At 40.9% G+C, this 18,226-nt stretch overlaps 1 protein-coding gene across 1 annotated transcript in view; it reads right to left on the bottom strand.

The window, feature by feature from the left end:
* Positions 1-18,226, bottom strand: part of LIN54 (lin-54 DREAM MuvB core complex component) — a 75,570-nt gene that overhangs the window by 4,160 nt on the left and 53,184 nt on the right. The window contains exons 12-13 of the mRNA XM_063458783.1: positions 5,212-5,349; positions 4,769-4,971 (exon numbers count right to left, since the gene is read on the bottom strand). Of these exons, the coding sequence (XP_063314853.1) occupies positions 4,769-4,971; positions 5,212-5,349 (341 nt within the window). The remainder of the gene's footprint in view (positions 1-4,768; positions 4,972-5,211; positions 5,350-18,226) is intronic.

The following is an 18,226-nucleotide window of genomic DNA, read 5'->3' as shown; positions in this document are numbered from 1 at the left end:
TAAAAAAATCATGCTTAAAACTTTAAAACCTTAAAGGGACACTCCAGGCACCCAGACCACTTCTGCTCATTGGAGTGGTCTGGGTGCCAACTCCCACTACCCTTAACCCTGCAAGTGTAATTATTGCAGTTTTTCATAAACTGCAATAATTACATTGCAGGGTTAACTCCACCTCTAGTGGCTGTCTACTAGACAGCCACTAGAGGTCACTTCCTGGGTTCGTCGCTGGACATCCTCACGCTGTGTGAGGACCTCCAGCGTCGCTCAAAACCCCATAGGAAAGCATTGAAATGATTTTTCAATGCTTTCCTATGGGGAGACGTAATGCGCATGCGCGGCATTTCCGCGCATGCGCATTAAGTCTCCTCGGCCGGTTCGCGAGATTAGTCTCGCCCACCGGCCGACGCAATCACTGGGAGGAGCGTCGCGGAGGCGGAGACAGCGGCGAGGGACATCACCGCTGTCCCAGGTAAGTGACTGAAGGGGTTTTCACCCCTTCAGTAACCGGGGATTGGTGGGTGGGTGGGAGAGGGACCCTCCAGTGCCAGAAAAACGGATCGTTTTTCTGGCACTGGAGTTTCCCTTTAATGTTAGACTGACTAATACACACGTACCAAATGCAGGAGTTATGTGAATATGTTGGATAGTAATTGGACATTTTAAAATCCCAATATTATTCCCATGGATCTAAATATATATAATTTTGTTGTCATTTAAAGGGACACTCCATTGTTCAAATACAAAATAAATAAAAATCACTGTTTAGTAGCTATACCCCAAATAAAAACTTGCATGCATGTAATTATGTATTTTTTCATTGAAGAATATCTAAAAACAATTTGTAAGAGTTGCAATTCTGCCTTGGCAATCTCTCCCCTTCAAACCCTTTCCAGACTTTCTGTAGTTGTCCAATCACAGACTTCCCAATTCAGCTTAAAGGACCACTCTAGGCACCCAGACCACTTCAGCTTAATGAAGTGGTCTGGGTGCCTGGTCCCTCTAGGATTAACCCTTTTTTTTTTTTATAAACCTAGCAGTTTCAGAGAAACTGCTATGTTTATAATAGGGTTAATCCAGCCTCCAAATCCTCTAGTGGCTGTCTCACTGACAGCCGCTAGAGGTGCTTGCGTGATTCTCACTGTGAAAATCACAGTGAGAGCACGCAAGCATCCATAGGAAAGCATTGATAATGCTTTCCTACCAGACCGGCTGAATGCGCGCGCACCTCTTGCCGCGCATGCGCATTCAACCGGAAGGGAGGATCGGAGGCGGAGAGCTCCCCGCCCGGTGCTGGAATAAAGGTAAGTTTTAACCCTTTCCTCTCCATCCAGCCCGGCGGGAGGGGGACCCTGAGGGTGGGGGCACCCTCAGGGCACTATAGTGGTCCTTTAATGAATGTTTTTGCAAGGCAGGTGCTCTGGGCTATTGTGGCCTCTTGAATTTAGTTCCACTGAGATAACCAAACCAGGAAGTAACAGGACCTGTTGTCTGATTAAAAACCAAGGGGGTATAACCAGGTTAGTTTTTTTTTTTTTTAAATCTGTACTTTTTGCAAAATGAAATACAGATAACACACCCTTTACACAAAGCTTTTCAGCAAGCTAAAGTGCTTTAGGGCATTGGAGTGTCCCTTTAAATTATGCATTTGTTCCCCTGGACTGTCATGTTTTTGTAAAATAATGACTATTTGAAAGTTATATACAAGGAAAAGTAGGGAACCTGTAGGTTAACAAAGGGAGGACCGTTAATCAAGCTCTGCATCCTTTGTTAAAGGAATACTATAGGCATCCAAACAACTTTAGCTTAAAGCAAAACAGCTTCATTAAGCTAACGTTGTAGCTGTAGTATCTATAGACATCAAAACAACTTTAGCTTAATGAAGCAGTTTTGGTGTACAAATCATGCCGCTGTAGACTAACTGCTCAATTCCCTGCCAGTTATGAGTCAAATCACTTTTGTTTCTGTTGATGCAGCCCTAAACACAGATCCCCTGGCTATGATTGACAGCCTGCATCATGAAATACAAACTAATTGGGTACAGCTTCCTAAGTATACTACAGAGAAAGGGGGTAACCCTTGGTAGAAAATAGAAGAACCAGAAGAATGAATAGTATACCAATGTAGGGGTACAGGGAGCGTATAAATGGTATTATGGATTTAGATACCAATAGAGGCTGAGAATACCAATCAGAGAAAAATGATTGAAAAATAAAAAATAAAAAATAATTTATTGAAAAAAGGTATATGTTAAAAATTGCCTAACAATTTGGCAATCACCCGCAGTGTCCCACACGAATACATAAAGTGAGAAACCCTAAAATAATTGAAATGAAAATAATAATGAATAAAAGGAAACAGGTTGATAACTCAGAATTCAAGAAATTCCAAAGTTGCACTCTAATAGATGTATGTAGAACACACGTCTGTGTTACAAAAAAGTAATGATAAGTGTGAAGTATAGGGAGGGGAAAGGGTAAGTTAAAGTGGTGTGGAAAATTGGCAGAGCCTGTGCATATATAGTAACAACGGTAACCTTGGTCAATAAGGAAACCTTTATACAAAGTCTGTGCACAACAGGCTCAGAAGATTGACATGCGTGTGGAGATGTAACTATATATAAGAAACAGTTGCCAATGTTGCACACAGTCTGTTCGTTGTGTATACGAACTGGTAGTAAGTATCTATGCAAATAGCCAGCACTGTAAGTAGCAGGTTCAATGGATTAACATGTATTTTGGACATAATAATTCATAAAAGAGTGTTATCAATCAAACGTCCTGTGTGTTCACGGTGTATATAGGCTAGCCGTGAACCTGGGTAACCTCTAAGCACTTTGAAGTTGTTACAATTCCCAATTTCATATACGCAGAGACAGTGCATCAATGCATGCTATCAGTAGTCCTGTCTGTTCGTTACAAAAACAGACTAGTAATGGACTGCTGTGGCTACAAGGTACGAGAAACCTGTCACCTTGCCCCAAATGATTGCAAAAATACTGGGCAATATGATAAAGTATTGAAGTCTCTTAAGTAAATGTGGAAAATTTAATCTACAGTCAGAGTGCTGGGTTGGCAAGATAATGCGGCAACGAAAAATGCCGTTGGAACCCAGAATACAGGAAAAAAAACACACTAAGAGCTTTAGCAGATATTACAATTCAAAATAAGTGTGTGGCAATCATATGTCCTGTTTGTTCACGGTTCATGTGAGTTGGCCGTAAATCTCAGTGACTCCTGGGCACAATAAGCCCACAATACATCATGCTATCAGGGATCCTGTCTGTTTGCTGTAGAGGCAGACAAGTGATGGATAACTGTAGCTGCAAGATACGAAAAACCTGTTGGATTACCCCATATGATTTTGAAAATGCTGGGCAGTATAATAAGGTGTTGTAGTATCTTGGTGAATGTGGAGAATTGGAACTATAACCGGAGTACTGGATTAGCTCGATATTGGGACTGAGAGAATAGCCACGAACACAGGATGCCGAGAGATCCACACTTATAAACTATTCATAGGGAGGCAGGGGGGAAAAAATAAGTAAATAAAAGTAAATAGAGAAAGAGATAATAAGGAGCCAAAGCTACTAGGTAAATAGTCCGTAAATAAACCCCCTGTGCCTTCAAGGGCACCTAGATCCAACCCCCCTGGTAAAATGTACAAAAAGGATAGAGTGCAAACTTAGGAATAAGTATTTAAGGTACGATGAGCCGCAAGGTAATTCCCTTGACGCGCGCGTTTCACCCGACCTGGCTCGTCAGATTTTTCAATCATTTATCTATGATTGGTATTCTCAGCCTCTATTGGTATCTAAATCCATAATTCCATTTATACGCTCCCTGTACCCCTACATTGGTATACTACTCATTCTTCTGGTTCTTCTGCATCATGAAATAGTTTTACTTTCAATCAGAAGTTAAAAAGACACTTTAGTCACCAGAACTACAGCTTAATGTAAATGTTCTCTTGTCTATGGCATGTCCCTGCAGGCTTTTTTTTTTTTATTATTATTTTTGCAGTGCATTCGATAACAGTAAAGGCATTTTGACCAAGCAGAGGTATACAGAAAGATTATTGTAGAACATTGGGTATCAGGTACTTGGCTTTTGAGAACATCGCACACTTTTTTTTTTTTTAACACAAACATAACAGACAGTATCAAGTCGGTGTTGTGTTCGCGTGAGCATACGTGTGAGGGTGGTAATATGTAACATGAGGCTTAAATTACAGTGTCCCTGCAGGCTTTTTAATGCACATCTCTGCCTCGTCAGAGAAAGAGCAGTGTTTACATTACTAGTGACACCTCTAGTGGCAATCACTCAGATGGCCAGTAGAGGTGCTTTCTGGGTCACTGCTGCACAGTGTGCAGCACGGACATTCAGCGTCTCCACACTCTGCATGGAGACGCTGAACACTCCCCATAGAGATGCATTGATTCAACTCTTGTGATGGAACAAGGCAGATCCGCTTGAAGGCTGGAATAATCTGACCATCTGTTTAGTTAGAGTGAGAACAGTTACATATTTTTTGGAGAAGCAGGTTTGAGTTCATTTATGAAGTATGATAGAATTTATCTATGAAGTTGGTTCAAGTGGATCTTTGGGGGTGTTCCTAGAAGACTTGCTGGGAGCCTTAAATAAATAATTTTCAATAAATGAATTTCCAAGGTTTCCTGGGACACAGCATGTTGCATTGCTAGAATTTATAAATCCTACATATAAATATAGCAAACACTGTATAGATAACCATTCATCCAAAGATCACTTACTTTCCACCTCCACTGCTTAGTGAAGGAGAAGGCCTTGTGAGCAGATCAGATATCTGTGAAGACAACTTTGTCTTGGCTGCAGTTTGCTGCTGGACTCTCACTTCTGCTGCATCTGCCAGATGCATTAATGTTTTGCGTTCTGGGCTCTCTTCAAAATTTTTACAGCCTATGCACTTGCATATAGAGGAGCACATGATTTTAGCCTTTAAAAAAAAAAAAAAAAAAAAGTTGATTGTTAGCAGAGACATACGCTATCATGACAGTAAAGAGATAAAGGCCCAAAGGGATACGCTAATACATAAATATGTAATCAATAACCGTTTTTCTTAGGGTCATGACAACCATTTAATGACAGAAGGAAATGGCTTTGCAAAGTGCTTAATGACCAGACTCTCCCAGAGCCCATCTACACAAACATAATCAAACAAACATAATCCTCTTACCTCATAGCATTCACAATAGTTTTTAAGACATCCTGAACGCTTGCAGTTGCAGCCTTTACTGTGTCGCCTGTCAGATTCTCCTTCCTTGCCCTTTCCAATTTTAGGTTTAAAAGCTTCTGGGTTCCTATCCAGGCAAGCCTACATAAATAAAGCGAAAAAAATTATATATATATAAAAAAAAAAAAACAGCAGTATAGACCTGTGAGAAAATGTGTTTCGTCCATATACAAATCAAAATTATTTTATTCTGTGACGATTTGGTTTGGATGCAGATTTTTTTTTTATTATTTTTTAAAATTCTTTATTTTTGCGGGCATAAGGTTCATGCAGTTGCAATAGGTTATAGTTTACAATCATAAAGTCAAGGTTCGCATAAGTGATATGTATGTTGTGCCCATTTTTGTTTTTTGAATTATGCAAGAAAAAAAAAAAACAACTGAACTAACCTATATAAAACTGACATTTTAAATCTAGAAGGGTAAGGTGCATGTCTGTAGTGTTGAAGGTTCCTAGAGTTAGTAGCTGTCAATGTATGCTGTGTATAGTGCTCTGTATCCCCGAGCTCAGGAGGAGGAGGAGAGGTAGATGTCGCTCTGTGATCCGGCCCTCTACTGAGTGGTTCAACTAGTGTTGGCTGTACTATATGTCCTCCTAGTGTCAACCCCTTGGCTATGAGAGTGGGATACGAGGAACAAAAGAGTAACAATAAAAATAGAAATAGGAGACAGTCAGTTGAGAGATATATAAAAAGAGGAGAAAAAAAATAAAATAAATAAAAGAAGTATAAAAGCAAGATCATGGTTATGTAGGGACTCCATAAGGTAACATGAACAATACAGCTATGTAACTATATACAGTCCCGGTCAATGATGTTACATGAAGTAACGAGGGGATGGTCCCAATAAGTGCCAAGAGGCCTCAGGTTGTGGCAGCCGCATAGGTGTCCGAGAAGGCCTTCCAAGGGACGAATGCAGTGGCTGTTGCTGGGTTCCACGTGTGCGTGACCAGATTAGCCGCGTGTGGTTTCTTTAGTTGCAGGGTGGTCCGGTTTGTGAAAAGATTTCCACACAATGGATTGTATTGGCCCTGGATATATTTGTATATTATCATATCCCCTCTGAGCCAAAGTTTTTCTAAACTAAAGAGGTTTACATTCGTTAACCTTTCTTCATAGCTGAAATGTACCCTTCCTTTTATTAATTTTGTAGCCTGCCTGTGCACTTTTTCTAGTGCCATGATATCTTTCTTTACAACAGGTGCCCAAAATTGCACAGCATATTCAAGATGTGGTCTTACCAGTGATTTATAAAGAGGCAAAATTATATTCTCATTCCAAGAATTAAAGGACCACTATAGTGCCAGGAAAACATACTCGTTTTCCTGGCACTATAGTGCCGCCTCCCTTCCGCCGGGCTCTAGGGGGTGGAAGGGGTTAAACTAACCTCTTTCTCCAGCGCCGGGTGGGGAGCTCTCCTCCTCCTCTCCTCCCTCTTCTTCCGTCACCAGCTGAATGCGCATGCGCGGCAAGAGCCGCGTGCACATTCAGCCAGTCTCATAGGAAAGCATTATCAATGCTTTCCTATGGACGCTGGCGTCTTCTCACTGTGAAAATCACAGTGAGAAGCGCGGAAGCGCCTCTAGCGGCTGTCAATGAGACAGCCACTAGAGGCTGGATTAACCCATAGGTAAACAAAGCAGTTTCTCTGAAACTGCTATGTTTACAGAAAAAAGGGTTAATCCTAGCTGGACCAGGCACCCAGACCACTTCATTAAGCTGAAGTGGTCTGGGTGCCTACAGTGGTCCTTTAATGTCCTTTTTCATGCATGACAATACCTTCCTGGCCTTAGCCACTGCTGATTGACATTGCACATTGTTGCATAGTTTGTATAACAATTCCCAAGTCCTTTTCGTGTGTTGTTCTCCCTAATTCGCTTCTATTAAGGGTATAAATTGCTTGTGCATTCTTTACACCGAAGTGCATAACTTTGCATTTTTCAAAATTAAATTTCATCTGCCATTTGAGTGCCCAGTCCCCCAGCATATCTAAATCCCTCTGCAGCAAATTAATATCTTGCTTACATTGTACTACTTTACAGAGTTTTGAGCATCTGCAAACACCGAAACATGACTTTCAACGCTTTTTTTATTTTTATGCCAGAAAATATAATTTCTATTGGCCACCTGGATCCCTATAATCCAGTAAAACCTTCTAATTAATGGCATGTATTACTGTGGAGCTAACGTGGCTAATGACGTACTTGGAGTTAATTCTCGTGCTTGTAAGTTCTGTACAGTATGGTTGTAACCTAATAAAGGAATGAGACAAGTTGTAGTTGATGCGTTCTGGTAATAGTGATTTTTTTATATATATATATATATATATATATATAATACTTACCTGATTCCCCCTCCCAGGTGTCTGCTTCCCCCTCTGTGTCTCATTGACCCCCCCCCCCCAAGCCACTCCATGTGTCCCATTCCCTCCTACACCGAAGTGCATAACTTTGCATTTTTCAAAATTAAATTTAATCTGCCATTTGAGTGCCCAGTCCCCCAGCATATCTAAATCCCTCTGCAGCAAATTAATATCTTGCTTACATTGTACTACTTTACAGAGTTTTGAGCATCTGCAAACACCGAAACATGACTTTCAACGCTTTTTTTATTTTTATGTAAACGCAACAAATTTTTAAACAGGTCTACAAATGAACACACAAAAGGCATATTTACATAGGACACTATTTAACCTACAATGTTCTAGAATGTTCTCGGAACGGGTTGGATACAGCTTCGCTTAATTTCAGTGACAGGAAGCAGAGACGTTCTTGGATGGAGTATAATTGGCATGCATCAAGCAGAGAAAACATCTAAGGATTTAAAATCCTGATTGAGCAATGGAAGGTCATGTGGTCTGATGAGTCCAGATTTACCCTGTTCTAGAGTGATGGGCGCATCAGAGTAAGAAGAGAGTCAGATGAAGTGATGCACCCATCATGCCTAGTGCCTACTGTACAAGCTTCTGGGGGCAGTGCTTTCATCTGGGGTTGCTGCAGTTGGTCAGGTCTAGGTTTAGCAACATTATGTGCCTAAAGAATAAGGTTAGCTCACTACCTGAATATACTCCATGTCCAGTTTATTCCATCAATGGATTTTTTCTTCCCTGATGGCACGGGCATATTTCAAGATGACAATGCCGGGGATTCATCGGGCTCAAATTGTGAAAGAGTGGTTCAGGGAGCATGAGACATTTTCACACATGGATTGGCCACCACAGAGTCCAGAACTTAACCCCATTGAGAATCTTTGGGATGTGCTGGAGAAAGCTTTGTGCAGTGGTACGACTCTCCCATCATCAATACAAATCTTGGTGAAAAATGAAAGGGACACTATAGTCACCAGAACAACTACAGCTTATTGAATTTGTTCTGGTAAGTAGAATCATTACCTTCAGGCCTTTTGCTGTAAACACTGTCTTTTCATAGAAAATGCAGTGTTTACATTACAGCCTAGTGATAACTTCACTGGCAACTCCTCGGATAGCCGTTAGAGATACTTCCTGGGTCATAGCTGCCTAAAATGCATCCAAACATTCAGTGTCTCCACCCTCTGCATGCAGACACTGAACTATCCTCATAGCGATTCATTGATTCAATTCATCTCTATGAGGAGATGCTGATTGGCCAGGGCTGTGTTTGAATTGTGCTGGCTCTGCCCTTGATCTGACTCCTTGTCAGTCTCAGCCAATCCCATGGGCAAGTATTGTTATTGGATCAGGCTATCACTTCTGCTGATGTCAGCAGGCAGTGGGCAGGTCTAAAGAAAACAGGGACATGTGAGCAGCTACAGACTTGAATACAAGTAAGATTTTACTATTTTTTAGGGAGACAAGAGGGGACCAGGGTGGCTAGATGGTGGTTTTAACCCTATAGGGTCAGGAATACATGTTTGTGTTCCTGACCCTACAGTGCTCCTTTAAGACCCTATAGTGCTCCTTTAATGTAACACTGGACGGAAATAAATCTTGTGACATTGCAGAATCTTATTGAAACAATACCACAGTGAATGCGTGCCGTAATCAAAGACAAAGGCGGTCCAACAAAATATTAGTGTGAGAACCCTTTTTTTTTGTGACTACTTTATTTTAGCAAGGCAGTGTGTATATATATATATATATATATATATATATATATATATATTAATATATTAAAGCTTTGCCTGGAGTTGTGGGAGGGGCTTAGGTGACCTACATAAGGTACCCTTTCCTACCCTACCGCATGCACGTCATCACGCACGCACGTATGAACGTCATGATGCGGACGTTCTCATTTCTATACACACACTCCGTCCGGCTAGTTTTACTTCCGGAATCACTTCACACAGGTGGGGTAAGTTAATCATCTATTATTTTGTATATATTTGTATTTTATGTGCATTATCACTATCTTGATAAAGACCCTGAAGGGTCGAAACGTTGATGCTGAAGTTGTGATTAAACACTTTATTCACTTTTGAAAAATCCAAGCGAGTGCTCCTGATTCTCACCTTTTATCTATTGGCCTGGAGGCACCCTGGTAATATACATTGTATGTACTCTCTTTTGGGGTTGAGTGCCAGAGTCTGGTCTGATAGATATAGATATAGATATAGATATAGATATATATATATATATATATATATATATATATATATATATATATATATAAACAAAAAATAATCCTTCAGGCACTCACCCCTGAATGGTATGTAGATAAAACTTGCCTCCGGTGCTTCCAGCGTCGTATATATATTCACCAATGAAGAGGAGCACTCAGAAGGACTAAACAATCGTGAATTTATTATTCAAGTAGTTTTACAACAGCATGTAAATCCTGTGATTCAACGTTTCGACCCCTCAGGGTCTTTTTCAAGAACAATTTACAAGTGAACTAAACATGTAATATATAGGCATGAAAACAGTGCACTCACCAATCTCGTGTGTGTAGCCGCCCATTCGAACCCGGAAGTGTCACGAAGCCCGCCCCACGTGGTTTCCATAGCGTGCATCAATACGTGCGACGTAATTAACGTCGTTGCTAGGTGATATCATATCAACAATATGTTATATTCGTGTATACTAGCAACCAGAATAGACAATGTGTTCTGAAAGAGTGTGAGATGTCTAATCGCTAAGGAAGAGAACCCTAAATATCGAATAAATCTTAAGTAAGAGGGTCTCAAGAAATGAGTGAGTGTCAGTCTGAGGCATGAGACTGAAGTGCCAGATGTGCTAAATAGTGCAAAATACAAGGCAAAAAGTGTACTACTGCATATAGTGCCAAACAGAAAAAATTAAAACATACGGCAACATCAATCTCAAATATTGCAAATTAAAAACAAAGAAGGCAAGAATTTCCTGAGTGTCGAGACTAAATATACAATGATATAAGTGATATTATGCAAACACTTAGTAAGACTATTGTATGTTATATTATCTTAGCTGATAGCGAATAATTAAAAAGGTTAACAAGCGGGATGATGATCTGAGAACCAAACATATTCTTATTGGAACGACATATGGTTTGCGTCCAGGTGATGTTTAGCAGAACATAGAGAATGAGATACATTCATTGAGTCCCTTGGGCATAACTGTGTCAAGTCGATGTATCCAATACGTTTCTCGTTGGAGTAGTGCTCTGGATCTGTCACCACCTCTTGGATTCTGTGGAACATGGTCTATGGCAATGAATCGTAAAGTGGGCAACCTATGATTGGCTTGAAGAAAGTGTTTGGCCACTGGCTTATCCGATTTTTGATCCCTGAATGCCGTATTGATGGTTGATCTATGGCCTCTAATCCTGTCCCTGAGCGTGAGATCTGTTTTCCCCACGTATGAGAGACCACAGGGGCAAGTGATGAGGTATATCACATGGTCGGTGGTGCATGTGATATAATGTGTAATGGGGATCCGAATTCCACTGTGTGGGTGGACAAATGAGGTATTGCTATTCATGTGACTACATGTCACACAGCCGCTACATCTGTAGCAACCTTTTTTGGTGGGTCCTCTTGATTTTTGGTAACATGTGATTGGATCGCTTTTCACCAATAGGTCTCTCAGATTTTTATTTCTTTTTAAACTAATCGTGGGTTGCTGTTGGAAAATTGGTGGCAGATTCTTATCCGAACGTAAAATACCCCAGTATTTATTTACAGATCTTTGGATCTGTGTGGTTCCTGTGTGTAACGTTAAGGGTAGGTACATTTTTGTTGTTTGAGAGGCCCTGTTAGCAGGGGATGTCATCCGTTTTATGGCTTTCTCTTTCGCCTTAGCTAGTATGTCTAAATTGTATCCTCTCTGTTGGAATCTGTCCGTCATTTCATGCAATTGTTGCTCACGTTTCTCTGGGTCGCTGTTATATCTCAATACCCGCATGTATTGTGATATCGGGAGGGATTCTTTCAGTTTATGAGGATGGTAGCTATTGAACTGAAGTAGCGTATTCCTGGCCGTTTCCTTGCGATATAAGGTGTACCCTAATCTGCCGTTGTCTTTATAGATGGAGACGTCCAAAAATTGGATCTCTTGGGTGCTTGATGATAGCGTCAATTTTACTGGGCAATCGGCTTCATTCAAGTCGGAGACCATGGTGTCTAGGTCAGAGCTAGTTCCTGTCCAAATTAGGAAAATGTCGTCCACGAAGCGATGATATGTGAGTATCTGTTCACTATATCTTTCCAGAATGGATTGGGTTTCGTATATTGACATATAGGCATTGGCATATGAGGGTGCCATAGCCGCCCCCATGGAAGTGCCCGTCAGTTGAAGGTAAAAGTGCTCTTCGAATTTAAAATAGTTACATGTAAGGGCTATAGATAGCAGCTCCATGATAAATTCCACGGGCGGTCCGCAATATTTTGAAGAGTTGCTCAGAGTGTGTCGTAGTGCTTGTATACCATCTATGTGTGGTATAATGGTATACAGATTTTTTACGTCCAATGTAGCTAATATGTATCTCTCTTCTATTGAAGTGAGGTTCTTAATGTGCTCCAAGAAATCATTGGTATCTCGTAGACACGTTGGAAGATCCATGACAGTCGTTTTGATGTGATAATCGATATATTTCGTGATTGGTTCAAGTAGACTGTCTCTGGCTGAGACAATTGGTCTCCCTGGTGGATGTTGTATATCCTTATGAATTTTCGGTAGTGTGTATAACACCGGATGTTTCGGGTAGTCAACGGTTAGGAATTTAGCCATATATGTATCTATGAACCCCATTTGTATGCCAATGGTGATGGTACTTTTTATCCGGTTCTGGAATTTTTTCACGGGATCGAATGTTAATCTCTGATAGGTGTTTCTATCGGATAGTTGGTTACAGATTTCCTCCTTGTACTTCACGTATGACATAACTACTATCGCTCCTCCTTTGTCGGCGGGTCGGATAATAATGCTCGCGTCAGTCATCAGGTCTTGTAGAGCCATCTTCTCGGCTTTGGACAAATTCTGTCTGTTGTCAGTTGGGTTTTGTAACATCTTGTGTGACTCGGTTTTCACCGACTGCATGAACGTTTTGATGGACATATTGGCGGTTTTCTGGTCTGCTGTGTTTTTGACTCTCAACGGGTTCTTGGGTAAAGTAGTGTTGTCAGGCATAGTCGGTTTCTCTTTCCATCGTTCATGTTTGGTCAAGATCTGTTGTATTTTGAAAAATTCAATATCAGTTTGGAGAGGTGCCGGTTTGGATACAGGAACGAAAGTCAACCCTTTTGATAGCACGGATATATGGTGTTCAGTAAGGTTTTTTTCGGATAGGTTAAATACTAATGTCTCTTCCCTCTTGGGGGTTTGCCCTTTACTCCTGTGTTTCTGGTGCCCCTTCTGTCCTCTTCTGGTGACTGTGTTCTTTTTCCTCCTCTGGTCTGCGTTTGTGAGGTTCCTGGAGATTCGTGGGGTCGTATACTGGCCTCTAAAAAAGGCTGTTGCACCTGTGTATCCATCACATCCTTATTTTCCGCATCGGAGGCTGATTCACCGGAACTGTTGTCAATGGTTTGGAACGTCGGCTTTCTGATCCGATATTTGTATTTGGGGAATGATTCCCTGCTGGGTGTCTGCATTCCGCTTAGCCATCTATATACCTGGTGGCATTTGTAATCGTAGTTAACTTTGTCCAGTTTCTGTCTCTTAAACCGAACCAGTTCGTTCTTATATTTGTTTATGTCATCCTGTAATTTCAGCATATGTTCTGTAGCAGCTGCTGAGTGTAGGATATCTGTATTGGTATTTTCGACCTCTTGTATCGAATGCTTGACTCCAATCAGTTCCTTGCCGACTTCCTCCACCACGATCACCATCCAATCCAGAGAGCATTTGTTGGCGATATTCATCCATTTCCGACAGAAATCAGGATTTTGTCTGCCTATGGTTGGAGAGTTGCGAACTCTAAATCCCCTAGGGATCCGCTTGGCTCTATGGTAATCGGAGATAAAAATGCCGTGTAGATCCAAATCTACCTCTCTTCGTTTCAATTTAATTAGATCATTGTATAAATCTTTAACGGTATTCGAGTGTGACAAATCTTTAGCTGTTCTAGACCATAGAATCGCTTGGGCCTGATCTTCCGAGATAGACAGGGTTTCAGCAGTATCAGCCATCCCACCCGCTCGCACTAGGAAATCATCCATCGTGACTGGCTTGAAGGTGTGCCTAAACGCACAGTAAGGGAATACAAAAACAATTGGGTTTCAACTTCGGGGGTGCCCAAAATGGTGTGACGCCACCATAAATATATAAACAAAAAATAATCCTTCAGGCACTCACCCCTGAATGGTATGTAGATAAAACTTGCCTCCGGTGCTTCCAGCGTCGTATATATATTCACCAATGAAGAGGAGCACTCAGAAGGACTAAACAATCGTGAATTTATTATTCAAGTAGTTTTACAACAGCATGTAAATCCTGTGATTCAACGTTTCGACCCCTCAGGGTCTTTTTCAAGAACAATTTACAAGTGAACTAAACATGTAATATATAGGCATGAAAACAGTGCACTCACCAATCTCGTGTGTGTAGCCGCCCATTCGAACCCGGAAGTGTCACGAAACCCGCCCCACGTGGTTTCCATAGCGTGCATCAATACGTGCGACGTAATTAACGTCGTTGCTAGGTGATATCATATCAACAATATGTTATATTCGTGTATACTAGCAACCAGAATAGACAATGTGTTCTGAAAGAGTGTGAGATGTCTAATCGCTAAGGAAGAGAACCCTAAATATCGAATAAATCTTAAGTAAGAGGGTCTCAAGAAATGAGTGAGTGTCAGTCTGAGGCATGAGACTGAAGTGCCAGATGTGCTAAATAGTGCAAAATACAAGGCAAAAAGTGTACTACTGCATATAGTGCCAAACAGAAAAAATTAAAACATACGGCAACATCAATCTCAAATATTGCAAATTAAAAACAAAGAAGGCAAGAATTTCCTGAGTGTCGAGACTAAATATACAATGATATAAGTGATATTATGCAAACACTTAGTAAGACTATTGTATGTTATATTATCTAAGCTGATAGCGAATAATTAAAAAGGTTAACAAGCGGGATGATGATCTGAGAACCAAACATATTCTTATTGGAACGACATATGGTTTGCGTCCAGGTGATGTTTAGCAGAACATAGAGAATGAGATACATTCATTGAGTCCCTTGGGCATAACTGTGTCAAGTCGATGTATCCAATACGTTTCTCGTTGGAGTAGTGCTCTGGATCTGTCACCACCTCTTGGATTCTGTGGAACATGGTCTATGGCAATGAATCGTAAAGTGGGCAACCTATGATTGGCTTGAAAAATATAACAGAATACAACAGTATTTCAAAATACAACAGATCTTGACCAAACATGAACGATGGAAAGAGAAACCGACTATGCCTGACAACACTACTTTACCCAAGAACCCGTTGAGAGTCAAAAACACAGCAGACCAGAAAACCGCCAATATGTCCATCAAAACGTTCATGCAGTCGGTGAAAACCGAGTCACACAAGATGTTACAAAACCCAACTGACAACAGACAGAATTTGTCCAAAGCCGAGAAGATGGCTCTACAAGACCTGATGACTGACGCGAGCATTATTATCCGACCCGCCGACAAAGGAGGAGCGATAGTAGTTATGTCATACGTGAAGTACAAGGAGGAAATCTGTAACCAACTATCCGATAGAAACACCTATCAGAGATTAACATTCGATCCCGTGAAAAAATTCCAGAACCGGATAAAAAGTACCATCACCATTGGCATACAAATGGGGTTCATAGATACATATATGGCTAAATTCCTAACCGTTGACTACCCGAAACATCCGGTGTTATACACACTACCGAAAATTCATAAGGATATACAACATCCACCAGGGAGACCAATTGTCTCAGCCAGAGACAGTCTACTTGAACCAATCACGAAATATATCGATTATCACATCAAAACGACTGTCATGGATCTTCCAACGTGTCTACGAGATACCAATGATTTCTTGGAGCACATTAAGAACCTCACTTCAATAGAAGAGAGATACATATTAGCTACATTGGACGTAAAAAATCTGTATACCATTATACCACACATAGATGGTATACAAGCACTACGACACACTCTGAGCAACTCTTCAAAATATTGCGGACCGCCCGTGGAATTTATCATGGAGCTGCTATCTATAGCCCTTACATGTAACTATTTTAAATTCGAAGAGCACTTTTACCTTCAACTGACGGGCACTTCCATGGGGGCGGCTATGGCACCCTCATATGCCAATGCCTATATGTCAATATACGAAACCCAATCCATTCTGGAAAGATATAGTGAACAGATACTCACATATCATCGCTTCGTGGACGACATTTTCCTAATTTGGACAGGAACTAGCTCTGACCTAGACACCATGGTCTCCGACTTGAATGAAGCCGATTGCCCAGTAAAATTGACGCTATCATCAAGCACCCAAGAGATCCAATTTTTGGACGTCTCCATCTATAAAGACAACGGCAGATTAGGGTACACCTTATATCGCAAGGAAACGGCCAGGAATACGCTACTTCAGTTCAATAGCTACCATCCTCATAAACTGAAAGAATCCCTCCCGATATCACAATACATGCGGGTATTGAGATATAACAGCGACCCAGAGAAACGTGAGCAACAATTGCATGAAATGACGGACAGATTCCAACAGAGAGGATACAATTTAGACATACTAGCTAAGGCGAAAGAGAAAGCCATAAAACGGATGACATCCCCTGCTAACAGGGCCTCTCAAACAACAAAAATGTACCTACCCTTAACGTTACACACAGGAACCACACAGATCCAAAGATCTGTAAATAAATACTGGGGTATTTTACGTTCGGACAAGAATCTGCCACCAATTTTCCAACAGCAACCCACGATTAGTTTAAAAAGAAATAAAAATCTGAGAGACCTATTGGTGAAAAGCGATCCAATCACATGTTACCAAAAATCAAGAGGACCCACCAAAAAAGGTTGCTACAGATGTAGCGGCTGTGTGACATGTAGTCACATGAATAGCAATACCTCATTTGTCCACCCACACAGTGGAATTCGGATCCCCATTACACATTATATCACATGCACCACCGACCATGTGATATACCTCATCACTTGCCCCTGTGGTCTCTCATACGTGGGGAAAACAGATCTCACGCTCAGGGACAGGATTAGAGGCCATAGATCAACCATCAATACGGCATTCAGGGATCAAAAATCGGATAAGCCAGTGGCCAAACACTTTCTTCAAGCCAATCATAGGTTGCCCACTTTACGATTCATTGCCATAGACCATGTTCCACAGAATCCAAGAGGTGGTGACAGATCCAGAGCACTACTCCAACGAGAAACGTATTGGATACATCGACTTGACACAGTTATGCCCAAGGGACTCAATGAATGTATCTCATTCTCTATGTTCTGCTAAACATCACCTGGACGCAAACCATATGTCGTTCCAATAAGAATATGTTTGGTTCTCAGATCATCATCCCGCTTGTTAACCTTTTTAATTATTCGCTATCAGCTAAGATAATATAACATACAATAGTCTTACTAAGTGTTTGCATAATATCACTTATATCATTGTATATTTAGTCTCGACACTCAGGAAATTCTTGCCTTCTTTGTTTTTAATTTGCAATATTTGAGATTGATGTTGCCGTATGTTTTAATTTTTTCTGTTTGGCACTATATGCAGTAGTACACTTTTTGCCTTGTATTTTGCACTATTTAGCACATCTGGCACTTCAGTCTCATGCCTCAGACTGACACTCACTCATTTCTTGAGACCCTCTTACTTAAGATTTATTCGATATTTAGGGTTCTCTTCCTTAGCGATTAGACATCTCACACTCTTTCAGAACACATTGTCTATTCTGGTTGCTAGTATACACGAATATAACATATTGTTGATATGATATCACCTAGCAACGACGTTAATTACGTCGCACGTATTGATGCACGCTATGGAAACCACGTGGGGCGGGTTTCGTGACACTTCCGGGTTCGAATGGGCGGCTACACACACGAGATTGGTGAGTGCACTGTTTTCATGCCTATATATTACATGTTTAGTTCACTTGTAAATTGTTCTTGAAAAAGACCCTGAGGGGTCGAAACGTTGAATCACAGGATTTACATGCTGTTGTAAAACTACTTGAATAATAAATTCACGATTGTTTAGTCCTTCTGAGTGCTCCTCTTCATTGGTGAATATATATATATATATATATATATATATATATATATATATATATATATATATTAAAGCTTTGCCTGGAGTTGTGGGAGGGGCTTAGGTGACCTACATAAGGTACCCTTTACTACCCTACCGTTAATGGTTTGGCGATCTGCATGCTGCTACTTCCGGTACATGCAGACTGCCATCTCACTACTTACCTGTCCGTGGAACTTCTACTGTCTCCTGCTCTGCTGTGACCGAGTTCGGCTCGGCGGTGTTAATACCATCT

The sequence above is a fragment of the Pelobates fuscus genome, chromosome 6 (genome assembly GCF_036172605.1).
Source record: "Pelobates fuscus isolate aPelFus1 chromosome 6, aPelFus1.pri, whole genome shotgun sequence".
In the NCBI taxonomy this organism is placed as follows: domain Eukaryota; kingdom Metazoa; phylum Chordata; class Amphibia; order Anura; family Pelobatidae; genus Pelobates; species Pelobates fuscus.
The sequence above is the reverse complement of the archived record's forward strand: the minus strand, read 5'-3'. Positions and strand labels throughout refer to the sequence as shown.